Here is a 24,628-nt window from a genome sequence, read left to right on the forward strand (position 1 = left end):
AGATTGAAAGTGGCTTCTCTAGGTTGGCAGAGGGCAGAGGTGAACCGAGGCGTGGCTGTGTATGTTGGAAATTTGAGTTGGCTGCATGAGGAGATTTGCCCCGACCTTCCAATCCCCAGAGTGATTAATAGTTATTCATAGATACAAGAAGGTCCATAAAAGTTAAGGCTCTCAGGAAGTCTCAGCAGTCTCCTTCCACAATCCCTGGACTGATATAAACTGGGCATAAGACGCCAGGAGCGCAGCAACAGACTCTGGTAGCAAGCCCCCAGGTGTCGTCCAGTGAACAGTCAAAGGTGCCCACGCCAGGTTCTCAACAAACTGCTTATTCCACTGAGTCCGCGACTCTGCATCTTCTTGGCCAGTTTCGCCGCTTTTCTTGCGAAGCCGCTCGAACAACAGCCGTCCCAGCTCGGCAAAGACGTAGACGCCCCATGAGCGCACACACCAAAGAATGAGCTTGGGCTGCGACTTATCCGACCATGAGAGCACCTTGCGCCTCGATAGCCAAGAAATGTTTTCCAGAATGAAGAATCCGATAAGAGACGTGATCTGGGTAGCCGAAATGGCCGTCTTCACTTTTCGTACTCGAGGTTCTTTGTCGTCGGTATTCGGGGTAGTGATGAATTCCTTTGCGAGCATCCACATGGTTAAGAGACCCCACAAGCGACTCATGACGCTCCAGTCGTCAAGCATATCCACGAGTGCCCTCAGTCGCTCTGCAAGTCGTAGCTGGAGTCTCGGTGCCGCGGAAAAGATGGAGAATAACTTGGATCCTAGCGGCAACGATGGCGCCCTGGATGCCAGCGCTTTTGGTAGCAAAGTCAGAACTTTGTTGGCCCATTTTTGTAGATTAGCGTTGCCTGAAGTCTCGAGTATCGCCGCCGCCAATTGCGCTACGTATGCTGCGAATAAGATGACAGAGTCGTGACCGTCGCGAGTGTGAATGAGACGGTTCAGGTGTGAGATGAAGCCATCCAGTTTCTTGATAGCCACAGGTGCCTTGAAGCCAACAGGCTTCTTCTCAGGAGGAACAGGCGTTGACTCTATTATTCCCGCATTTTGAGGTGTCGCTAGAGAGGTCGTTTCCCCGGGGGCTGGTGGCTCTGTGCTTGAAGGTGTTAGATGCTGAGTGGATGTTGATAAGGAGTGAAGCCCGTTGTACCTTGTCTCTGTCATTATGAACGCAAACGATTCGCTCAGCCAATAATTGTCTTGTTGAAAGAATCTCCCATCTCTCTGCTCAGCCCATCAAGAAGAATCGCGGGGAAGACGTCGAGGTTGGTAATTGGAAAAGGTTGAGATGGTTATTGGGGGAGGATCCCGTCTTAACCGTTGTTAGGGCGGTTTCAAGGGTGGTACCCATTTCGACTACTGCGTGAGGTCTTACCCGATAAGGGACTTGCGCACGTATCACCTCAGGATTCTCAAAGCAGTTATAATCTCAGCTTCGTGCTCCCAAGAATCCCGGTTGCCTCGTGAGCCGAGAAATTGGGTTATAGATAATTAACATAGGCCTAAATGACGTCTTTTCCCGTCTTTCCAACACATTTCATGTGTTGTCTTGTACTCCAGTATGGCTTCGGACTCCTGCCGGATGGATACTCCAAGTTAGGCTAGCTTAAGGTGCGAATGTAGCTCGGAACAGAGCGGAAATCTTACAGCGGTAGCACAACAAGATAACCGGGGGTGCAAATCTCCTCGGAACCGGGTCGGAACAGGCATGTCGTTTAACTGCCATAAGCGGAAGTCGAGGCAACTATTTCCCCACTTGGTAAGATGCGCGTCCCGCGCTCGCGAGGCATTTCCCAATTTGGGCAAAACTACGCATTTTCCCTTGCACCGACTGCTCTTATTGACAAGAGTAATGAAGGAGAATGCAGCTGTAAAGCTCACGTGAGATAAGACGCGACAGTCTCTTGTTTGGATGCTGATGTTGGTGTTGGGGGAAACACACGTCGAGATAGCTACCCTACATAAAATTCACCGCCTCAACGAGCTGCCCCGCGTCCCACGCCAACGGTCGCGAATGCTATGATAACACACTGCAGCGATTCACTGAGTATCTGTCGCATGAGTTGGTAGTTATGCACGGTGTTTTCTTTCGCTCGGAGTCCGGGGCTTGACAATAAAGCCTTGGACTCGGTCAAACGAATCCTTTTGCCCAAAAGGCGCGTCACTTTGTATAGACGACATATTTCTGTGCCATGAAACCTTAGTTCTAGATATTTTCACCCAAAGAACCTCCTTACACATCTCAAGGGCATACAAACAAGATTTCGTGTATTATTGCCTGAACACGGTCAGGCTTTGGGCTGGCCTAGGTATGCAGAGTAGGGACAGAGAGGGTGAGAGGTCGGAGACGAACCCTCGATGCTTGCAGAGAGGCTTTGGGGGTTTAAGTAATCTGTGATTCTTGCATATTGCACACTAGGGTATCCCTGGCAATGCCAACCACACCAATCTTTGATACTCATTCCGGCCAACAGCATCCACATCGAATGGTTTCCCTAGTCCTTTCTGCATTTCAACGCTCTTATTAAAGAGAAATCCCAAGCAAACCTGCAACAGCCAATCCAATCTTGACGAGAACAGTCTCCTTCTGATAGGTACGCTCCAGCCTCAGATCCTGAAGGTACCACTCCCCATCGACAAGCTTCCAGGTCTCGTGGTAGAAGCCGCCTCCTCTGATCTCAACCCATGCACCCAAATACTTGGACATGATTTGATCCTCCATGCCGAAAACGGCTTTAACCTCGTCAGGCCCAACCTGCTCAAAGTCCCCGGGGTTGAAATTATGCTGCGTTTGGAATTGCGCAAAGAATTTGTTGAAGAAGGCGGCACATCCCTTGGCAGAGTCGAATGCCAATGACTGCGGGCCCGCGACGAGAAGCTTTCCCTCAGTGTCGTAGAAGCTGAAACGTGCATCGGGGAGAGCGATGTCTTGAGCAAACTTGTCCCACTGTTTCGTGTCGGCGTATCTCCCGTAGCGCGCCTTTTGGCGTGTGATGGCTAAAGCAACCTCGGGAGTGACGTGCGCCATTCTGGATATGGCAATGCGGGAACGATTGAGGCGTGATAAGATAGAACAGATAACACTCGAGGAGATACTGTAGATCAGTGAGTTCGAGTACGTTGAAAGAAGAAGCTTTGCGAACACGTCATACCGACTTTCCTAGGTATTTATTGAGCAATGTCACAAGACGTGATTTGACATTGGCCTTTGGAGGGGTTGCTAGTGGCTGCTTACCTATTTCCATGTGAAGAGTGCCCTGGTCATGGATTAATAACTAGCCGCATTGATGTGGCCAATCCTTGTAGGAGATTCGATGCGACTCTTCCAATCACGTCAAAGGGTCGTCGCCAATTTGAAGGCATTCACAAGCAGACCTCCTAATATTGTAGCCAAATACAGAAGGTGGATAACTACTTTGTCAAAGCTCAAAGGTCATAGCGCAGACGCAGTTCATCCCTCAGTACTATCTTCTATAGCTTCATTCTCCTGCTCTGACTGATGGTGCTTGTCAGGCGACGAGATAGCATTCGTTTGACGAAAAATTGTCCCGGCCCTCACCTGGAGCCGTCAAGGTATATGAGGTAAAACTCCTCAAATGCAGCTGTTTGAATCGGGCCTCCACCGGTCTTCTTTTGTGGGTTTGCGCGCCGAAGCTGTGCCTTCTTCAGAGCGCAGTCATATTCTCTACCCTGTTGTGTTATTGTCATCATTTGGCTCGGGGTTTTAATACTTGTTTGAATCATGGCCTCTCAATAATGGGGTAGCTATAGATAACGCGTCTAAGGAGGAGGCATAGCTGAAAAGCACACCTCGTTGGTAATGAGCCTGGCTCTTGAATAGTCAATGGACCTATTATGAAGAGGAGTTCGGGCGACACACTGCCTTGGAATCTTTCCCTACTATATTGCTATGATACTAGAGAGTGCCATGCTATGGGGCTACCTTGTTCCTGGCCATTTGTGATAGACAGTGCTGGTGGCCGGACCTAGCCCAAGTCACATCGCTGACAGCTGGCATATGGCAAGGGACCTGGATCTTCTCCCTCTTCGACCTTTTATTTCTAATCAAACCCCCTTATCTATCATGCGACTTCCTCTCTGTAACGTTGATGATCACTCGCCAAGCAGCGCTGTTGACCTTTTCCGATACCACCATGGAAATAGACGCGGGGTATGGCCGTGTTGTGGTAGGAGATGCGCCGATCAGCAGTTGCGAGCTGCTTTTCCGAGAAAGATCATCGACTTTATCTATAAGAGCACCAATAGCAGAGCTTTGACGTGCAGGAACGACATCATTCTTCGTAAACCTTGTTTTTAAGCTATTGGTCCCCCGCATCTTGATGCCTCTGGGGAACCCTGCAAGAGCACAACCGAGGCCCATTCATCGGCACTTATAACCTGTTGACCGCTGCTATGGTTGTGTCTGCTTCTTTGATCTAAAAGAAGTTGTCTTTTGCGTCTGTTTCTTTCAGCATCGGACTTGGTCATGTCTACCTCACCTCCCAATGCAGCGGGCCCAGCCGGCACCAAGACAGGGCAAGATGAAGTCGCTCAGGATAACCACATTGAACGCATCGAAACAGCCCAAGATGATGGACTATTCGCCAAGTTTCCCCGGATGGACAAAGTGGACGAGTTTGGTGCACACTCCAAAACAGACCCTCGGGAAATAGCTCTCGTCAAGAAGCTTGACCGGTACATTATCGTGAGCGCTCACCCACTGTCTCTGGCTAAAACGACTTGCTGATATGCCATTTCAAAGCCCATCTTATGGTTCATGTACCTCTTCAACTATCTCGATCGAAATGCTCTGGTCAATGCCAGGCTAAACAATCTCGAAGAGGATCTCGGCCTGAAGGGCACTCAATACAACACCTGCGTGTCTATCTTGTTTGTTGGCTACATGTATGTCCCCAGCCGGCGAACTTCATTTTTTGCGCGTATCACCTAACCTTGCCGCTTAGAGCAGGACAGATCCCCAGCAACATGGTTATCAACAGAGTTAAGCCTTCTTGGTACATGGCCGGGTTCTGTTTGGCCTGGTCCATCGTCAGTCTTCTGACCTTCCTGGCCAAGGACTATAGCAGCATGGTCGTCCTCCGCTTTTTTCTGGGCGTCACCGAGGCTCCTGTAAGTAACTCGAACCATTCATCCGGCGATAGCTAACTTGCCATTAGTTCTATCCAGGCGCCCTCTACGTGATAAGCATGTTCTACACACGAAAAGAAATTGCCGTGCGGCTCGCAGTTTTTTATACTGGAAACATGTTTGCCAGCTCTTTCTCTGGCCTCATTGCAGCAGGCATCTTTGCGGGCCTTGATCAAGTGAAGGGTCTCGCGGGCTGGCAATGGTACGTAGCTGATCCCTTTCCCTCCGACTTCTGGCTAATATCCTCGATAGGCTCTTCATCATCCAGGGCGCTTTATCAATTGTTACAGCCTTGTTGGCCTTTGCCTTTTTACCAGATCATCCTTTGACGACCCGATGGCTATCGCACGAAGAGAGACAACTGGCACATAATCGAATCTTCACCGACACGACAGACGCACGGGAGGGAACTAGTGTTTGGATTGGCCTGCGTGAAGCTGTTGTTGACTGGAGAACCTGGGCAATGTGCCTCATGTACAACTTGCATTTGTCTTCAGTTGGCTTCCAGAATTTCCTCCCAACTGTCATGGAAACCCTGGGCTACAGCCGAACTATCACTCTGGTCCTAACATGCCCGCCATATCTCCTTGCAGCCACGGTTGGAATTGTTATCGCCTGGACCTCGGGTCGATGGAACGAAAGGACCTGGCATATCACTATCTGCAAGTGTATTGTCATGGCTGGCTTTATTATTCCTGCCGCGACCTACAACCTCGGTGCGCGGATGTTTGGCATTTTCCTCTTTGTTGGCTTCAGCTTTGGTATCAACAACCTTCTCCTCGCTTGGATCAGCGCAACTTTGGGTCAGACAAACGAGAAGAAGTCAGTGGCCCTTGCCATTTGCAATACCTTTGGCAACGTGGCTAGTGTGTACACGCCTTATATCTGGCCCAAGTCAGATGGTCCTCGATATCTGAAGGCATGGATGGCTAGCATTGCCTTTTCGATTGGAGTCATTGTCATTGCATGGGCCATGAGGATAACACTTCAAAGGCAGAACAAGAAGATGCGAAGGGATCATCCGGAACTCACCAATTTCTACGTTTATTGAATGTGGTTTTTTAGCTCGAACTGCCTTGAAGCATGGCTTTCAACGCTGAAGATATTGGATCACGCCACACTCTCATCAATGCAACTAAACTTGTTCCTTCTATACTTGATCAACTAGAAATGGTGAGATCACTAGAAGTAGGTACCTGTAATTGGTGTCCTCCACTGCGCTGCATGATATCACGTGAACATTTCGACCTGTGAGATGGCGACCTGAGTCCTTGCTGTATTTGCCTCACCCACATGAAACCTCACCTAACCACCCAGCATGCGCTGCAAACTCTGTCAAGAGCTCTCCATAGGGCGCCTAGTAGAATTGGCAGAGGCTGAATTCGGGGCTATGGTCGTTCCTCACAATGCCTACTACAGCCACCAACCTTCTATCGCCGCTCTTGATGCTTCTGCTGAGCAAGGTTGCGACCTCTGTCAACTCATAGTTCAAGCCCTGGGGCTGACTACTGACAATGCTCATTTTGAATTCGAGCTTGAAGGGTTCGATCGATCTCAGGATTCCACCGTTCTGGCAACCGCACGGGGCCTGGCAGATTTCTACGATACAGCTATTCGGATAAGCATCAACACGATGCACGTCGCCTGGGAAAGTCCCTTATCAGCTGTCAAGATGTTGGAAGTACTTCTTGTCCAAGTTGGCCCACCTAAAGAAGTTGATGATCCCTTGTCAGATAGGGGTGATGACTACGAGATCATGCAACCAGATCTACACCCGGCAGAGTTACTTATCACGTCTCAAGGTGCGTCCAGTCTGCCAATACCGTGCATATTCTTTCTCCTCTTAGCTTTTCTCTATCGGAACCATCTCAATCTCTAAGCTTGTCCAGGAACCTCGGTCTATTGCGGCAATTACGTGATTGGCCGCAAAGAGACAGACCCAATCCTCGATTCCAAGTGGAATATCGCCATAGCACAAGGTTGGATATCAAAGTGCCGCAATGAGCATGGGAGTTCATGCGGATCTCACAAGGACGGCCTCCCATTACCAACGAGGGTCATCGACGTTGGCAGAGGCAACGACAAAACGAAGCTCTGCATATCACAAGGCACAAAGGGAGATTATACCGCACTCAGTCATTGTTGGGGAGGCCCAATCGCCACGGTCTTGCAGACGACAAACATCAAGGACTTTTGTCAAGCTCTTCCATACGATCAGCTTCCGCTTAACTTCAAAGACGCCATTAACATCACGAGGCGTCTGGGAATTAGGTATATTTGGATCGACTCTCTTTGCATCATGCAAGATTCGAGCGATGACTGGACGATCGAGTCGACCAAAATGGCGGCTGTGTACGAGAACGCGGTTGCAACAATTGCCGCCCTTTGTTCTCCTGGCAGTTCACATGGAATCCTTCGGGCAGGCAAGCAACAGGCAAGCTCTCCTGATGCGGTACGCATTGTTGGGCCTGGTGATTCAGTTTTGGCTCTTCAGGCCTATAAGAAGGATGAGGATGAGGACCTCCGGGATTTGTTTGACAACGCCCCGTTGACTAGTCGTGGCTGGTGCTTCCAGGAATCAGTTCTCTCACGACGAGTTCTGTACTACGGTACGAAACAAATCTACTGGGAATGCGGAGAAGGGTTTCAAGCCGCAAATGGCGTCCCTGGGCCAAACCTGTTCCCGAAGTCGGGCGCAGGAGTCAACACTCTTGCCGAATTCTTGCTCCAGGATTTCAGCACGGCTCAGATTCCCTTACAGGGAGAAATACGAAGAAAGCTTCTTTGGAACTACTACGCCACCGTCAGCTCTTACTCACGACGTAAACTAACCTTCAGTACCGACAAGCTACCCGCCTTTTCCGGGTTGGCTCAGCGCTTGCAACCTTTGATTGGACATGATCACCTTGCAGGGCTGTGGGCTGGAGATATAAAACAGGGTTTGCTTTGGGGGGCCTATGAGACGGGGAAGAGACTCGAGTACGTGCAGCCATATCGTGCACCATCATGGTCATGGGCTTCCAGAAACGGACCTATCTATTTCCGGAGGGAATTAAACGACAAGGCCTCAGATCCAAATGATGTTGAGATCTTGAAAGCTGAGGTTAAGCCAAAAGATGAGCGTGCCCCATTCGCCGAGGTCACGCAAGGACATCTCTTCCTCCGTGGCTTGACCATGAAGCTCCGCAGGATACACGGGAAGAAGATTGAGTCTGACGATCATGTTGGCCGAGTCACATTTGACGACCATGAAATGGCGGGAGGCAGGACTGGTGTTCTCGTTCATATCTACACCCCTCGTGCCTCTGAAAGCGACCCGACGATCTGTGTCGGCCCAGATCGACCTCTGTTTGGCTTGGAGAGCCAGTACCAGAAGTTTCTGGGTAAAGACGAACAGAGGGATTATCTAATCTTGTGGGTGAGAAGACCAACCACCTGGGTACCATCTTCGAAGGAGTGGAAGAATGATAGGGTGCATTGCATCATCCTTGAGAAGGACCATGAAGAGGTACCAGGAGAGGACGTGTATCGCCGAGTTGGCTACTTTGTCACATATCCTGATAAACATGAGGTTATTGGGGAGTGGAAGTTGCGTACTTTGAAGATTATCTGATACACAGAGGTTGAGATGGCATCTTGATGCAAAACAATTATCTCCATGATGTGGAAGGAGAGAAACCGGAACTCATTGTGCCTCCTACCGGGAAATTTAAAAGGGCTTGCTGAGGTATCAAACGACATATTCATTAAGCGTTCTAAATGGTCAACCGTCAGTAGTTTCAGGGCCTAGATCCGTACCTTTGACTAGGCAAGCAAACCGAGAATCCACCTGAAGCCCCCCGGTTTTCAGACGGTCGGAATTATCGGACTTTAACATGTCAGCGCTCACCCGCTGTTATTCCCAGCTTTCCTTACATAAAGTTGACATCCTCCCCTCGTTCTCTAAGTCTGCTCAACCCCAAGTCATCAAGATGGACTCTTCTCCAATCACTCGCGTCGTCACAGGCCACCATCCGGACGGCACAGCAACTGTCACCCGCCTAGACGCCATTCCACCACAGCCAGCTGGTTTCGGCATCAACATCGCCAAACTCTGGTCAACGGCAGAGCATCCAGGCAACGTCGATTCAGACAACGACAAGGGCCTGCACAACTGGGGCATGTCTCCCCCAGGGACAATCTTCAACGCCGCTGATTTCCCTCCGCGGACCAAGACGCCTCTACACCGCAGCCTGACCGTCGACTATGTGTTTCTGCACCGGGGCACTTTAGTGCTTCACCTCGATGATGGGTCCAGGACGACGCTGAAGGAGGGCGAGGTTGCCGTGGTCCAGGCAGGGATGCACAGCTGGGAGAACCCGACTGATGAGACGGCACGGGCGGTGTCGGTTATGGTAGCGGCCGAGGCTCCTGTTGTTGCAGGCAAGACGCTTGAGGTGGAGGTTTCGGATGCGAATCCTTGATAAAATAGGGGTGCTGTTGATGATGAGTTGATTGGTCCGGAGGAAATGAGGTTTCAGGAAGGGAAACAGAGACGTATCTAGTAGACCTACGTTGATGAGGTTGTGCTTGAAACTTCCACATTGAATCAGAGGATTTATGGTCGTACAAAGAGACCCGGACCCGAGGCTAACAGCAGACGATGTGAAGTAAAGAAATGGGTTCTCGTTCTACAAGTCATCTCGGACCACCCACTTTCTGGACTTCACAATGGTCCCGTAAATGTAACAGCTACGTTTTGCAGCAACTCATCAGTTTTTCTTACTTTGTTAACAAGGTTAGAACCTCCATACAATCCAATATTGCGCCCCTGCTTGCTGTTCAGCTTCCTGCATCGGTGTGCTAATGTGAAACAGTTGCCAAGTAGCTGAACAACCCTCAATGAGAGGAACCCAATGGGCGTGCCTCGCCAATGCAGAGGAAATCTCAAAAATAGATGGAGCGTCTTAATTCGTCGATTAGCGCAAAGCCACTCGGGCATTCGCGGGTTGAGGCCTGAAATCCGGCTCAACATGTCGGACATAAATTTGGCGTTCTCGCAATGTTTCGCTTGCGCCGAAGGTCATCATCGTCAGGTGCCGACATTATGCACACTTTTTAGACAAGGTCGAATTGAGAAACGACACACAATGACTTTTTGCAACACTTGCCAAAACGTCACCTTTGATCCGGTAGGTGAAAATCTGCTTAGGCTCGAAGCAGTGCTGCACTCGGATTTCTCTTCACTGGAACGCTTGGCGAAAGCGCGAGCCTGTAGCCTGTGCCTTGCCATTTACCGCATGATTAAGCTTAGCGGACAAGGTGTTTTGGATGCGAATCGGAAAATCTCCCTCGCACTTCAGTATGCGGATAAAGCCGAAGACTCGGACGACTTCTTCTTCATCGACGATGAGATCGGGTTGGATCATGGCGATTCTCCCCCATTTCTTCTGATTGACTTCCTGGAAATGGGCCTCTATTTCCAGCTCCGGAATCCGAATACCATTTCCAGGTCTTCATTGCTCCATGGCGAAGCAGAAACGATAGCCCCAACGGACAACCATGGGCACGGCGATCCGGCACTCGAGGTTGGATGCAGTGACGCTTCTACTGGAAGCGATGCTAGCATGGCGTTGATGAGATCATGGATCAAAATGTGCGAAACAGACCATCGGATCTGCGGTAAGAAGGCTTCCGACTCATCTTTCATCTACCCAAAACGCCTTCTTGATGTGTCCAAGGTCGAGGGGCAATCTAGCCTAGTTTTTCTAGTCTTGTCAAGCCAAAGCAATCTGCACAACGCGAGACCGCCCTATGCGACTCTCAGTCATCGTTGGAAGCCTGGCCACAACTGCTGTACGCATTCCTCGACCGAACAGAAATACGTCCAGGACGGTATCCCGGCTGGTACGCTCACCAAGACATTTCGAGAAGCCGCGATCACGACCCAGAAACTTGGCCTGAGGTACCTCTGGATTGACTCGCTTTGCATCGTTCAAGATCTTGATAATGATAAAGCACATGAGATACCTAAGATGGCCGACTATTACCAAAATGCAGATGTCAACATCGCAGAAGCAACCGAAAGCACCGACGCCGGGCTCTTTTCCGAGCGTGATGGTGAGGCTAATCGACCCTTCCGTCTTCCCGTCACCATAAATACACCTGACCTTCCAATCAAAAGACGAAAAGTGGTTTTGGAGTTGTCTCCGATTTTGCGAGCGCCTGTTTCACATCTTGACAGTCGAGGGTGGATCCTACAGGAGAGGATATTCCCAAGAAGGACGTTCTTTTTCGACCCATACTGGGTTTCTTTCGAATGCGCGACGATGAGTGCCTCTGAGAGCTGCCCCCGAGGTGTTACGAAAGACTCAGGGACAAGCTCCAGCCAGCTCGAGACCGACATAGCAACGATTGTCTCTAGAGATGCTTCATTGAGCACCATGGGAGGGCTTCTCCGAGCCCGATACAAGGAAGTCTCTGATGGCCGCAAGTTGGGTATGTGGATGATCTAAGCCTTTGGGCAAAATATCTATTCCCTCCTGAGCTAACACATGCCTTGTGCGTCAAAGATGAGGTAGAACGTGCCGATATTTTTCGTCTGTGGTTCACTGTTCTCACCGAATACTGTTCCCGAGACCTTACAATGGAGACTGATCGACTTCACGCAATATCTGCATTGGCAGTGAGACTGTCACAGATCCTCGACGATGAGTATGTGGCGGGGATCTGGAAAAGCAATATCATCCAATGTCTCTGGTGGGGGCTTTCCAATGAACCCATGTATCATTTGCCCGTTCGTTCGAAGGGATGCGGCGCACCAACATGGTCTTGGGCAAGTTTGTGCTACACTAACAAAACCCCAAGAACCAGCAGAAGACGATTTGGCTTTTTCGAGGCCATGTCCATCATACCACGCGTCCAAGTACGAGGCCTCACATCGAATACTCTCGGGCCGAGTCAGTCAGGCAACGTTTCCAACGTTAAACTTACCCTCTCTGGTGGTTTACTTCCCGGATATGTGTATCTGAGAGGTAAAGAAGATGACTACGTGAATAAAGTCACCGTGACTGAAGGTTTGAGGAGCCGGCCAAAAAGCCGGCAGAGACGACACCTGTTTGATGACACGGACGAATGGCGGATGCATATTTGTGCTGAGAGCTCAGGTCAACGCGACCGCGTCACTGTACAGGTTTTCCCAGATGAAGCCAACAGTATCACCCAAGGCGACTTTTACCTGCTCCCCCTTGCTGAAACCACTGGTTCTGGAGACTGGGTGCCGGGCAAAATGCCACCCAAGCTTGAAGACGGGCATCTTTTTGGCTTGGTTCTTAGGGATGGCCCTGAAGGAACTTTCCAGAGGGTTGGCTGTGTAGAGACAAAGGCTGATTTCCTCATGGCCACAAATGATCGTGATATAGTTCTTGTCTAGGGTGTAGTGCACAGATAGCCACGAATATCTTACGTCTCAACAAATGCGCATGCCTCTCCGTTGTCGTCTATGTCCCTTGATTCGGTTCGCCATTAAATGAGTGAGAAAACTGTTTCCAATACATCTGAGCCCCGAGAGTCAAAATAGAAGTTACAAAGGTGACCAGCACTCGAATCTCCTCCAGATATTTAGAGTACTCTGGGGTGTACAGTTTGCTCGCCCATCGAGTCAGCATTGCCAAAGTCCCATAGGTCCACGGGTAGGATTTCTCTGAAATCTCACGTCGCTTGGCTAGTGCTTGGAGCATATATGTCTTCTCATCATATATCGGAAAGGTGGTCCAAAGGGACGTATTGTCTGTAATGGCTCGCATCTGGTTAAAATGGCTCGGGAATGCTCCGAGCCATCGACCGGGGTTTTCGAGGGCAAGTTGATGATGCGAAAAGTGACGGCCTCGCTACCAGAGACTTTGGGAGTTTTGGAATTCTTCTCGGGTGCCGTGGTGAAGTGCACAAGGGCTGGGCCCGCAATGTGGCAGCCGCTGCAAAGAAAATTCAAGGGGCAAGCGATGTAGTGGAAGCTGGCCGATCCGCCTGACGGGAAAACGTATCGGTATTGTACAAGTTGATCAAAGGCTTTACCTCACTCATCCAAGAAGAGGTGTGTGTCCTGGAAGGGATTGTTTGAGGCATATACCCAATGATGCCAAGGCTTGCCTGGCGCGGCCTGGTTCGTTTTCTGATTTCGAAGGTTTAAATCGCCCAAGTCTCTGGTGTCGTTCTTTCCCACCGTCCCCAACTCTATTCACCAGTTTGTCGGATCTGGAAGCCATGGGAGATGGTAAGGACGACCAACGTCGTGGGCGCTTGCTGACTGCAATTCTCGAGCACCCTGGACGCTCTTTTTAAAGAGAACTAAGAGTCGGTTCCCCTAATTAGAAAAGTCGGTGCTAATTAGAACCCTATACACACCCCTGGTAAATATTGGCAAGAACAGGACGAGAATGGTGGGTAAGAGGTAAGGGCGAGCAGAACACCAGAGAGCGTAGAGAAAGAGGCGGGTGAATCTGATAATGCCAAACAAATACCGCAAACCGTGGTATAAGCAGAACATTATCCCGATGACGCGAAACATTTTGCCGAGAGCTAGAGTATGGGACGAGAAGAAAGTCAGGATCGAGATGGGTAGGTATCTCTCACGTTATAAGTGTTCACAGTGAACCGATTGGGGTCATGCTTGAATTATCGAGGTTACCTGTTGGTATTGGTCCTGGTCTTCCAGCTCAAAACAGAAATGCGCGAGTGTGACAAGCGAAAAAACCATTCGAGGAAAACATGCGCTTTTACTTGTCTATATAGGGGATAATAATACAGCCCATCAACTCAATCAAGCACAGATGGCGTCCACGGCCTTGTTGATCCACTCCTGATTCCTCTTGTCGGTAAGATACTTCTGAGCCATGGCCTTGAGCTCCTTCATCTTGGTGTAATCGGCGAGCCCAATCTCGCTCTTCCCAAGAGATGGGTTAAGCCGGACGTACTTGGTGTTCTTATGCTCGCCTCGCAGGTTGAGTGTAGTCATGTGGCGGGTAAAATCTTTAGCCTTTGCGTTGGTGTTGGTTGAGAACTCCATGACCTCGGCTGCCACGCCAACGAGCTGGAACCATGATTCTGAAGGGGAGTCAGGCTTTGTATAACCAGTCCCTAGGCTGATGACGCAGGAGATGGCGGGTGGTGGCTCGTGGGGCTGAGTGAGCTCGTATCTTGAGTACCACAGTTGATCAATTGGGTTGTTGTTGAGAAGGCCACCATCCCAGAAGACCAGCCGCTCATTGTCCTTGCTCTTGGGAGTACCCTCGGGGAAGGTGACTTCGGGGAAGTAGGTGGGTGCAGCAGAAGTTGCGCGGGTGGCAAGGCTGATTGTCACCTTGTCTTGATTCAAAGCCATGGTGTCGTTTGTCTTGGAACTACAGTAGATGTTGTTATCCTTGTATGTTCGAAGAAGCACAGTCTCGGCCCGGTTCTGGGCAGTTGTGCAGCAGAAACTACAACCCTTATTTAGATGTGATAATTCGTAATACATGGTGGGATCAACTTACATTCTGGCAGACCCGGGATGTTGCAGGGGTGCATCGCCCTTGAGCGTCCTGTCGTTCTCATCCAGGCCAAACTTCTCAACGACGCCATCGACAGCCTTCTTCAACGAAGCATCATCGAAGCGGCTGCTCTGCACGAGGGTCTTGCTGTTGTTGATGGTGGAAGAAAGAAACGTGGGCATCCAGCCAATGTTCCAGCCGTAGACCTTTGGGCTGAAGACTTGCGACGCAATCACGTCGTACTGCTTGATAGCATCCTCGGCAGTCATGCGAAGTCGGAAGAGCATGATACCGATGATGCCGCCCGTGCTAGTTCCAGCTGCAAGCTCAAAGTAGTCGGCGGGACGGCAGGGCTCAGTCAGGCCCTTCTTTCTTCTCACCCGGTCCATGACCTCGGCGAGGACTTCCAAGGCCATGACACCTCGGACACCACCTCCATCGAGGGCGAGAAGGCGGGCGCCGTTGGGATGCTTGGTAGCTGGACTGTAGACCATGGTGTATCGCTCGCTGGGAAACAAAGATGAGAGAGGAAGGGAAAAATTGCCTAAAGAAAATTTAACAATGCAAACTGATAAATATATCGTTTCTCACTCATGCCAAAGACCCATCTTCCTTGCATCGTCAAAAGCCATAGATCAATGTCCAAGACTCTCTAAGCGGTGTCCCAAACCTCTTTCGGGACACTATTCCCACTGACTGGAGCTGCTGGGTGGCCAGCTGAAGATTGCTTCAGGGGGCCCCGCGAATGTCTCGGCATTGGTAGACTTTTGGGCTTCGCCTGGAGGTGCGCCAGCCACAACGGGCTGCTCATTGCTTGTTCTGTCAATATCGTCCATCATACTCTGACAGCCAAGAACGGAGCTGCGGGACCACGGGACGAGGGCTCTATCGGCATGAGGCCACCTGGTCGTAAGGGATCATGGAATCGCTCGTCTTGTCATTGGCTTACGCAGTCCCTGTCCGATGCATGTCAGCCGCCAACGTCTCCGCTGTGCTCAAGCTGCGCTAATATTCATTCAACAACCAGCAACCAGCTGAGAGGCCGCAAAGAGTTTGATGGGCGACACTCCTCAAGATGGGACTCTGCAAAATATGCCAGGGCATCCTTGACAGTCACTTCAATGACATGGAGTTGATCATTCACTTCCGGATGCACGACTCCTGGGATTCACTGTGTTCTTCCCTTGAGCTTGCCTGCCCCATCTGTTGGATGCTTTGGAGGCACCTCCGATCATCGCCTTCAGCGGTCCCGAGAAAAGAGGAGAGAGACGGGTTCTCTTCTTATGGAGAGCTATGGCGTGCATTCCGTCCGGACCAAGATCAACCTCCGCTCAGCTCCATCCAGATTCGCTGCAAGGACGAGTCTCATCCAGAGCAGATCGTGACTGTGCTTCCAGTCGCCTATTTCTCACAGTACAAGACTTCTTCCAAAAGCCAGTCCACCGGAAGTACTGAGAAAGGCTGCGATTCATTAGGGTCTGGCTTGGATATTGATCAAATCCGGTCTTGGATATCTCAGTGTTCAAACGCCCACGAACGATGCCAATCACGCACGTCTATGCTAGGAGAAGGAAAAGCGGAGATCCCCACTCGCTTGCTTGACTTGCATGGCCAAGGGTCTTCTAAGTGGTCACTGGTGGTCACCAACAGAGAACAGAAATATCGAACCTATGCAGCTCTAAGCCACCGATGGACCAAGCATGTTCCGCAACTGAAACGAGAGAACTTTGCCAAACTTCAAGGTGGCGAGCTAAACTCTACTCTTCCACAGGACTATCAAGATGCCATGTTTCTCTGCCGAGCCCTGGACATACAGTACATCTGGATCGATTCCCTATGCATTTTTCAAGACTCGCCCGAAGACTTCCGGAACGAGGCTGCAATGATGGCCGGGATCTACATGAACTCGATTGTCACTTTTAGTATTTGCTGGGGCGGTACAGCCAATGGCTGCCTTCCCAAGAGAGACCCTGAAGCCATTGTTCCTGTGGAGATCCCGTCCAAGGATATCTACATGAACGATATACGACTAAAGGGAATCAGCGACACCTATACAAGCCTACCAACTCCCAAGAGACGCATGAGTTTTCGAGAATCCGAGATCAATGAACTCATGCATGGCAGCTATGCTGAAATTGTTCATGACTTTTACACGAAGCATGGGGATCCTGAGAAGGCCCTCTTGATAGACTTGGAAGAGTGGGACAAGGCGGTTCTGGAATCTCCCATCAATCGTCGAGGCTGGGTCTACCAGGAAAGAATCTTGTCGTCGAGGATCGTCTATCTTGGTAATGAGCAACTATACTGGGAATGTGATCAGCCTCGTGCTTCTGAGGCGTTCCCAGACGGTTTGCCAAGTCACAATTTCGGCACAGGTGTCGTCCGCTCAAGGATGCGTCCAGCGAAGAAGATGCTGGCGGATTACTTCCATCGGGAACTCTGGCCCGGTATGATAGAAAAGTACACGCATACGGACTTGACATTTGAGTCAGATCGGCTTGTGGCCTTCTCTGGTGTGGCTAAGCTCTTATCCCAGCGAGGACCCGGAGATTATGCTGCTGGGCTGTGGAAGGAGTTACTACTACCAGGCCTTCATTGGGACAGGCTTGACACAGCTTCTCCAACAACTAAGTCTTCAGCAGAGGGAAAGTGGATGGCGCCGTCGTGGTCCTGGGCCTCGGCGCTGGGCCCTGTCGAGTATGACACACACGCCCGTTGGTGCCATACCCGCTCCGAAGCACATGATGATTGGAATTTCAAGCCTGGTCGACCTTTGGCCCAGGTCAAGAACGTTTCCATGGTGCCGGTGGGAGAAGATCTTTTTGGGTCTATCCAATCTGGCTTTATCGATCTGGAGTGTCTCCTCATTCCTGCCCACATGTTTGGAACAGGCACCAAAAGCCACGACAAAAACCAAGCCATACTATCAACATCCCCAGTTGTTGTAGATGCAGATCCTGGCTGCCTATACCTTTCATGTTATCTCACTAAACTTTCTTTGGACAACGAACTCGGCACGAAACAGGACATCGCCTCCTCCATCTATTTTGCACCCCTTCTTCTCTTCGGGACTGCCAAGGGGAACATGGTGCAAGGGTTGATTGTGCAGGAGATTACAGGAAAAGATGGGGAAGAGAAGCAAGCCGCATACTCGGTGAAGAGACTCGGCACCTTCCGAGATGACCTGGATGATGGTGTTTTGTCCAAATTCATCGTCCATACCATTGCCGAGGGCGGTATGCAGCGACGTGCGGAGCCTGAGAGTTCATCACAACCCAACAGTGACATGTCATTTCTACCAGAACTTCGAACTTATCTCAAGTCAGTCATATCAGAGTCAGCTGGCGGGAGTTGGCAAGATTGGCTTCCGCTGGCTAAACGCGTGGGCAAGCTAGCGCCAGAGTCGGAGGTGGATGAGCTTGGATTCCTGTGGTCGTATTGGACATCGTTTCGATTGCAATAATCTACAACAAAGTTTATGCTTAATTATTAGAGCTGCTGCCGTAGTTCCTTTACCGCCGAGTTCCTGTTCGGCGGTGCATAGGGCAGCTGGAGTTAGGATGTCGGGGAAGAGGGCGTCGGGGACGGAGATAAGAGTCAAAGCCCGGACAGTACAGGATCGTGACGCAGCATAACGTCGCCACCAATAAATTTAAAACTACTTAATATTCAGACGTGCCCACAAGCCTGTGACTTTTCCCGGTATAACTATTACTTCTTTTCAGGTCCCGGGTCATAACCACTTCATCTCGATTTCTAGGCTCAGAACAATGCTTCTCTACGACTCCCTCGGCATAAACACCTGCGCCGTGCGCCTCTTCATTTTGGAACGCGGCCATGTGTCACTTGACGTCAAGAATATCGATATCATGACCATGGAGAATCGCAAGCCCGCTTATATAAAAAACGTCCACTCTCGTGGCACGGTACCCGCACTACGCATCTCGGATGACTTTGTTCTTACCGAAATAACGGCAATTGCTGAGTACCTCGACGAGACTGCCAACGGCGGCGAGTCACTATTTGGAACGACCGCTCTTGAACGAGCTGAAACACGCATGTGGCTGAGGCGCGCCGACTTGGAGATTTGCGAGCCTGTCACCAGCTATTACCGGAACGACCCTGACACCATCGACTTTTACCGTGGAAACCGGATCCCCTGCCCTGAAGCGAGACTATGGCAAAAGGTCAACATCTGCCAAGCGCTGAATCGATTGGATGATGAGCTGGAGGATAAGAAGTGGCTCTGCGGCGATCGCTTTTCTGCAGCAGACATCCACTTTTACGGACTTATGAAGCCCATGTGTGTTCCGGTGCCCTTTCTGAGCGACCCTGGACGGAAGAATTTGACTGCCTGGTGGGAGCGAATGGACAACAGACCGGCAAGCAAGAAATCTCTGGAATGTTTTGCTGAGGGTCAGCTGGACCTCACTCAATAGTTGAGCGTCCAAGAAATGGGTGGATATATTCTTAGACGTCTCTAGATACTTGACTCGTGTAGACCACAAGCCCCCATCATCTGTGGATTCTTGGTCATCAGCCCGTACCCACAAACTCGCAGTCCCTCGAGGGGGTTTAAGATCGCAGTGAAGAAGACTAGAGGACGCGAACGCAGCACATTCTCATCACATGACACATTAACGACCAATAACTCTCATCGAAGCCAGGGCAAGGGATGCACTGCCTGCTTCAGCCGAGTGGGCAATGAGAAATGAAGTAACGTTAAAACATACCACATAAGCCCCATAAGCCTCTCTTTCATGGCTTTACTATCCATTGTCGACTCTTGGCCTATCAATGACACCAACTGTTCTACCAGCTCCATTCTCCTCGTGTAAGTTCTTGTGCCGGTAGGCAAACACTATTGAACCGTTGATCATCGGAGATAATGCAGGCGGCGACCAAAGCCACTATTATTCGGAGCTTCACCCTTATGTCCGAAATCAGGACTCCAGTATGCTTGCTAGAAGAAATAGTGTAGTATCAAGATGCTGTCTAGTTCGAAGCTGACTTGCGCTTATGCGTCTTGGCGGGCTTATCGAACCGTCTCCGAGTCTAGAGTCTTAAATCCAGGGCTCATGCATATCATACAACTCTTGAGATATGGGAGTAATAAATACGCTCACTCGTAAGGCCTAGGGATGGTGATGCTATCTGAGCCCGGTAAACAATTGAGACCCGTTCTACAATGACTACACACCTCAAGTTCAACAAAACGACCACATGTGAAGAGGTGGTTGAAGTCTTTTCCGAGAATGTTGTCGGCAAGACGAGTAAGTATTATCTAGAGTAGAGGCAAAGTTCAGGAATACGCTTACATGCTCAGTCCTAATCACCGGAGTCTCGCCCAATGGCCTCGGCGAGGCGATGGCACAGGCCCTTTCAACAAAGAAGCCCGCAAAGTTAATCTTCACAGCACGGTCTATTGCCAAGGCTGAATCCGTTGTCCAAACCATCAAAAGTGGCATGGCTGATCCTCCATTGATTGAAATTGTGCAGATGGATCTGTCTTCCATCGCTTCCGTGCAAGCTGCAGCCGAAGCTCTTCAACAACACCAGCACATCGACATCTTGATCAACAATGCTGGAGTTATGGCCTTGCCCGACCGCACCTTGTCAACAGATGGATATGAAATGCATTTTGGCACCAACTTCCTTGGCCATTGGCTCTTTACCAACTTCCTCATGCCAAAGTTGACCAGCGGTGGAAGAGTTGTCAACATCACATCGGGAGGGTACATGGTTTGCCCAATTCGATTCCATGATCTTAACTGGGATGGCGACAAGGAATTGCCAGCAGAGGAAGAGCCAAACATGAACATGGTGCAGAACTTGGGGCTTGGCTCGCTAGCAAACGCTAGAGAGTACAATGGCATGCTAGCGTATCTACACTCCAACGCCGCATCCATGCTATTTTCCGTTGGCCTCAAGGAAAGATTCGGGAGCAAAGGTGTCGCAGCTATCAGCGCAGCCCCAGGAGGTATGTGAGAAATGCTCCATTTGAAATATCGACACTGACCACCTGCTAGTCGTCGTGACAGAGCTGCAGAGGCATATAAAGGGATTCCGCAACCCGAACATGGAGTACAAGTCTGCCTCTCAAGGTGCAGCCAGCTTTCTGGTTGCTGCCCTGGATCCCGCTCTTCAAGGTAGGCCTCTTATACTGCATATAGTAGCTGGCTAGGAAGCTGACTCTTATTATAGGCCATAACGGCGCATATGTCGATGATTGCCAGATGGCCGAGATAGTATCTACCCATGTGCAGGATGTAGAGGTTGCCGATAGGTTGTGGAAGGCTGCTGAAGGAATGACTGGCTTGACTTTTTAGAACGGTTTGCGCTGGGTCTTCGGATCTTTGGGACCGGGTTCGCTACCGAGCCGATAGCAGTGGCACAGAAACTGTTGGTCCTCAGCGAAGGGTGAGGCTTTCATCATGCGAACTATACCATGTGTGACGAGAGGATATTTCCCAAGGGATAAACCGGTCGTACTAGGTTTATATTAGCAGAGGAGAATATTACGTAGCCTTAAAAGGTAATATAATATCACATCTAGTAATATACTTAAGGTATTAAGTATAACTAAGTTATATTAATAGCTAAGGTAATTACTATATAAGAAAATATAATAAGTATATTTTATATATTATCTAGTCTTTAAGTTAAATATAATTAAGTCGAGTCGAGTTATTAGTATTTAATATATATAATTAAGAGAAATTAAATTAATTTTATTTAACTTATATATCTTCTTACCTTATAATTAGCTAATATAATAGGGTTAATTTTCTACTTAGTATTACTGCCCTTAATTATATTATAGCTATAATATAAGGCTCTCTCTTTATTAGTCTTATCCCTAAGGCTAGCTTTAGAGACCAAATATCGCTATAAGTAACTTAGACTTATAATTATTCCCTCTTATTAATGTAATATTAAGTTATATTAAAAAATCATCTTTTCGCCTAAAACTTACTACTATGCGCTATAGTAACCTTTCTTATTTAATTAATAAATTTAGTTTCGAGATACCTTAGTATTCCGTATACTTCTATATTAACCGCTATCTATATATAATAGCTAAAGGGAAATAATATTATAACTTTTATATCGAGAAGAAATATATAAATTATAATTTTAGTGGTATTTCTTTATAAGCCTATAGGTTATTTTTCCTCGGTAGTAGGTATATATTAATATATTCTAATTACCTATGTTTCTTAGGAGAAAGATTATCTTAAAGAATAAAAAGAGAAGGCTAAGGTAAACCTTCTAGAGGCTTTATCTCGCTTATAGTAACTTTATTATTAAGAGAAATATCTTTATAAGAAAGCTATTAAGATAATCTATTGCGATTATAAGGACTTAGATAAGCTAGATAAGGCAGAGTATTGCGATAAAGAGGCTCGCCGTGATTTAGAAGCTTAGGCCCTATCTAAGGTTTAATTACTAGAAGATTATAGGGTTATTAATTAGAGTATTATTCCTAAGTCCGCTTTGTTTTTATTTAGCGTTATTAATAGAAGTTCTTTAAAAGGCGCTATATATTAGTAAGGTATTCTAGGGGTTTTTATATATTTTTTAAGTTAAGGTAATTTTTTTATTTAATAAAATATATTATTTTATTATTAATTTTATTTATATTAAGGATAATTTCTATAATATATTTTTTTAATTTATTAACTTCTATATTAGGTTTATTATTTATTTTTACTTAGATAATATTTTATATTAATTTAAGTAATAAAATATAAAAGATTAAATAAAGCTTAACCTTAGATAATAAGTCTAATTTATAGTTATATTTTAAGATTTTTTATTTAATTTTATAGGGTCTAATATATTTATAATTAAGTTTTTTATTTTATTATTTTATTTTAATATTTTTTATTATAAAATAGATTATATCTCTCTCTAAGAAAATTAGTCTTTTAATCCTTTTCTTATTAATATAGGTTATTATTTTATTCTTAATAAACTTAAGTTCTATTTATATTTCTTTATATAGATTATATAATTAATTATTAATAAGGATTACTTTAGGGTTAATAATAATATCTTATAATTATTAATAAGTATCTAAAATAAATCTAAAGTTAATATATATTAATATAGTCTTTATGCTTTTATTTATAACTATATTATAGGCTAGCTAAGCGGCTAGTAATTTCTTAACTTAGTTAATTTATTTATAATTAATATAATATTAAAGGTATTATTCTAATATTTAATTTATATATTCTATTTAATTATTTATCTCCTTATAATATACTATAGAGAGCTTATAATTAATTCTTAAGTATCTTATAAGGCTTTATTAGAACTTTAAAGCAAATAATAGTCCTTTATCTATAATAATTTTAAGTAATATATTATATATCTTAGTGATATAAAAATAAAAGAGGTAAATAAATTCTTTAGCTATTATTAATTCTCTATAGGGTATAAAATAGGAAAATTTTATAAGTCTATTTATAATAATAAGAATATTATTATAGAAGTTCTTAGTAATTAGTTCTTTTAATAGGGGTAATTTCATAATAAAGTCTATTATAATAGCTTCCTATAGTAGCTAAGGTATTAGTAGGGGTTATAATTTGCTATAGGGTTTATAGCATTATGCCTTAGTCTTTGCGTAAAGGTTATATTAATTAATAATTATTAAAATAGTTTTTTTTATATTAAGAAAGGTATATATTATCTTAATTTATTCTAGGGTTTTATTAATTCCTTAGTATTTATATAACTAATAGCTATATATTTTGCATATAAGGTTATATTATAACTCCTCTAGTATTTATTATTTATCTATCTTTTTATTATCTAGAAGTTATTTATTATACTCTAGGATCTTTATTATAACAAGAGGGTATTTCCTAAGGGATAAACCGGTTATATTAGTTTATATTAGCACTAGATTATATTATATAGCCTTAAAGGGTAATATAATATTATATCTAATAATATACTTAAAGGTATTAAATATAACTAAGTTATATTAATAGCTAAGGTAGCTATTATATAGGAAAGTATATATAGGTATATATTATATATTAAGCTAGCTATAAAGGGATTATAATTATCTTAGGATCGCTATAATCCTTAGATTATAGTAATCCTAAGATTATAGTAATCTAACTTTAGTAGTAATCCTTTTCTAATTAATACTAATACCTAGGTATAAGGCGGTTATATATATTATAGAGGTTAGGTATATATTAGGTTATAATATAATATCTCTCTTTCTAAGGCTTTATCTATAAGGCTATTTAAATAGCTATTTCTTATTCCCTTACCTATTAATATAACTTAAACCTATAATTATTTCGGGATATTATATTAATAAAATATCTAGCTATATTTCTAAATATCTAAATCGCAAAACTAAAGAATATTAATTTCTAGCCGCGAGTATTAAATTATTATATGAATTTATAGATATATTATATTTATATTATTTTAAGTACTAAAAGGAATATTTAATAATAAAAGGTTCTTTATAATATAATAAATATATATAGCGGGGCTATTCTTATAATAAAATATAAGTTATAAATTCTTATAAGTATTAAGCTCTTTCCTTTAAGTAGCCCTTTTTATAGTTTTTTTATTAATATATAGAATAATATATCGCTTAATCTTATAAGAGAAAAAACTAAAAGAAGATAAAAAAAAGGCTAATATTAACTTATTATAACTTTACGAGGAATTAATAAAATTATAGGCAAAGATAATATTAGCCGCGGGTTGCCTATCGCGGTTATAAAAAACTAAGAACTTAATTAAGGAGTATTATATTATTAAGTTCTAGCGGGGAATCTAAGGTCTTAAGGGTAAGGATTATCTAGTAAAGGAACTAAGTTATTATAAAGAATCTATTTAGGAGGAATTATAATCCCTAAACCCTAAAGGGTTTAATTAGGCTTCTTTTAGCCTAAGTAATTTTAATTTTAACCCTT

The 24,628-nt window shown here is 46.2% G+C and overlaps 10 protein-coding genes across 10 annotated transcripts; 7 read left to right on the forward strand and 3 right to left on the reverse strand.

Annotated features, from left to right (window-relative positions):
• Positions 1-171: 171 nt before the first annotated feature.
• Positions 172-1,179, reverse strand: NECHADRAFT_53446 (uncharacterized protein; the record flags this gene model as incomplete). Its single annotated transcript, XM_003043396.1, has 1 exon — positions 172-1,179. The coding sequence occupies one exon, from the start codon at positions 1,177-1,179 to the stop codon at positions 172-174; it is 1,008 nt and encodes a 335-aa protein (XP_003043442.1).
• A 1,141-nt stretch (positions 1,180-2,320) lies between these two features.
• On the reverse strand, positions 2,321-3,128 carry NECHADRAFT_102143 (uncharacterized protein; the record flags this gene model as incomplete). Its single annotated transcript, XM_003043397.1, has 2 exons — positions 2,563-3,128; positions 2,321-2,388 (listed from the first exon to the last, which is right to left on the reverse strand). Exons 1-2 carry the CDS (start codon positions 3,041-3,043, stop codon positions 2,321-2,323), a joined length of 549 nt encoding a protein of 182 aa, XP_003043443.1. The 5' UTR covers positions 3,044-3,128.
• Positions 3,129-4,501: 1,373 nt separating this feature from the next.
• NECHADRAFT_53469 (uncharacterized protein) lies at positions 4,502-6,214 on the forward strand (the record flags this gene model as incomplete). Its single annotated transcript, XM_003043292.1, has 5 exons — positions 4,502-4,720; positions 4,778-4,920; positions 4,980-5,145; positions 5,193-5,365; positions 5,416-6,214. The coding sequence occupies 5 exons, from the start codon at positions 4,502-4,504 to the stop codon at positions 6,212-6,214; spliced, it is 1,500 nt and encodes a 499-aa protein (XP_003043338.1).
• A 267-nt stretch (positions 6,215-6,481) lies between these two features.
• Positions 6,482-8,776, forward strand: NECHADRAFT_87557 (uncharacterized protein; the record flags this gene model as incomplete). Its single annotated transcript, XM_003043293.1, has 2 exons — positions 6,482-6,965; positions 7,053-8,776. The coding sequence occupies 2 exons, from the start codon at positions 6,482-6,484 to the stop codon at positions 8,774-8,776; spliced, it is 2,208 nt and encodes a 735-aa protein (XP_003043339.1).
• A 262-nt stretch (positions 8,777-9,038) lies between these two features.
• On the forward strand, positions 9,039-9,626 carry NECHADRAFT_87558 (uncharacterized protein; the record flags this gene model as incomplete). The annotated part of the gene is made up of 1 exon (XM_003043294.1): positions 9,039-9,626. The coding sequence occupies one exon, from the start codon at positions 9,039-9,041 to the stop codon at positions 9,624-9,626; it is 588 nt and encodes a 195-aa protein (XP_003043340.1).
• A 666-nt stretch (positions 9,627-10,292) lies between these two features.
• NECHADRAFT_87559 (uncharacterized protein) lies at positions 10,293-12,574 on the forward strand (the record flags this gene model as incomplete). The annotated part of the gene is made up of 3 exons (XM_003043295.1): positions 10,293-11,640; positions 11,715-11,856; positions 12,010-12,574. The coding sequence occupies 3 exons, from the start codon at positions 10,293-10,295 to the stop codon at positions 12,572-12,574; spliced, it is 2,055 nt and encodes a 684-aa protein (XP_003043341.1).
• Positions 12,575-13,960: 1,386 nt separating this feature from the next.
• Positions 13,961-15,163, reverse strand: NECHADRAFT_97711 (uncharacterized protein; the record flags this gene model as incomplete). Its single annotated transcript, XM_003043398.1, has 2 exons — positions 13,961-14,618; positions 14,673-15,163. 2 exons carry the CDS (start codon positions 15,161-15,163, stop codon positions 13,961-13,963), a joined length of 1,149 nt encoding a protein of 382 aa, XP_003043444.1.
• A 632-nt stretch (positions 15,164-15,795) lies between these two features.
• Positions 15,796-18,132, forward strand: NECHADRAFT_87561 (uncharacterized protein; the record flags this gene model as incomplete). Its single annotated transcript, XM_003043296.1, has 1 exon — positions 15,796-18,132. The coding sequence occupies one exon, from the start codon at positions 15,796-15,798 to the stop codon at positions 18,130-18,132; it is 2,337 nt and encodes a 778-aa protein (XP_003043342.1).
• Positions 18,133-18,439: 307 nt separating this feature from the next.
• Positions 18,440-19,384, forward strand: NECHADRAFT_87562 (uncharacterized protein; the record flags this gene model as incomplete). Its single annotated transcript, XM_003043297.1, has 2 exons — positions 18,440-18,972; positions 19,171-19,384. The coding sequence occupies 2 exons, from the start codon at positions 18,440-18,442 to the stop codon at positions 19,382-19,384; spliced, it is 747 nt and encodes a 248-aa protein (XP_003043343.1).
• A 473-nt stretch (positions 19,385-19,857) lies between these two features.
• NECHADRAFT_87563 (uncharacterized protein) lies at positions 19,858-21,330 on the forward strand (the record flags this gene model as incomplete). Its single annotated transcript, XM_003043298.1, has 7 exons — positions 19,858-19,942; positions 19,996-20,649; positions 20,699-20,818; positions 20,874-20,955; positions 20,999-21,089; positions 21,269-21,273; positions 21,324-21,330. 7 exons carry the CDS (start codon positions 19,858-19,860, stop codon positions 21,328-21,330), a joined length of 1,044 nt encoding a protein of 347 aa, XP_003043344.1.
• Positions 21,331-24,628: the final 3,298 nt, after the last annotated feature.

The sequence above is a fragment of the Fusarium vanettenii genome, assembly GCF_000151355.1.
Source record: "Fusarium vanettenii 77-13-4 chromosome 12 genomic scaffold NECHAsca_29_chr12_4_0, whole genome shotgun sequence".
NCBI classification, from domain to species: domain Eukaryota; kingdom Fungi; phylum Ascomycota; class Sordariomycetes; order Hypocreales; family Nectriaceae; genus Fusarium; species Fusarium vanettenii.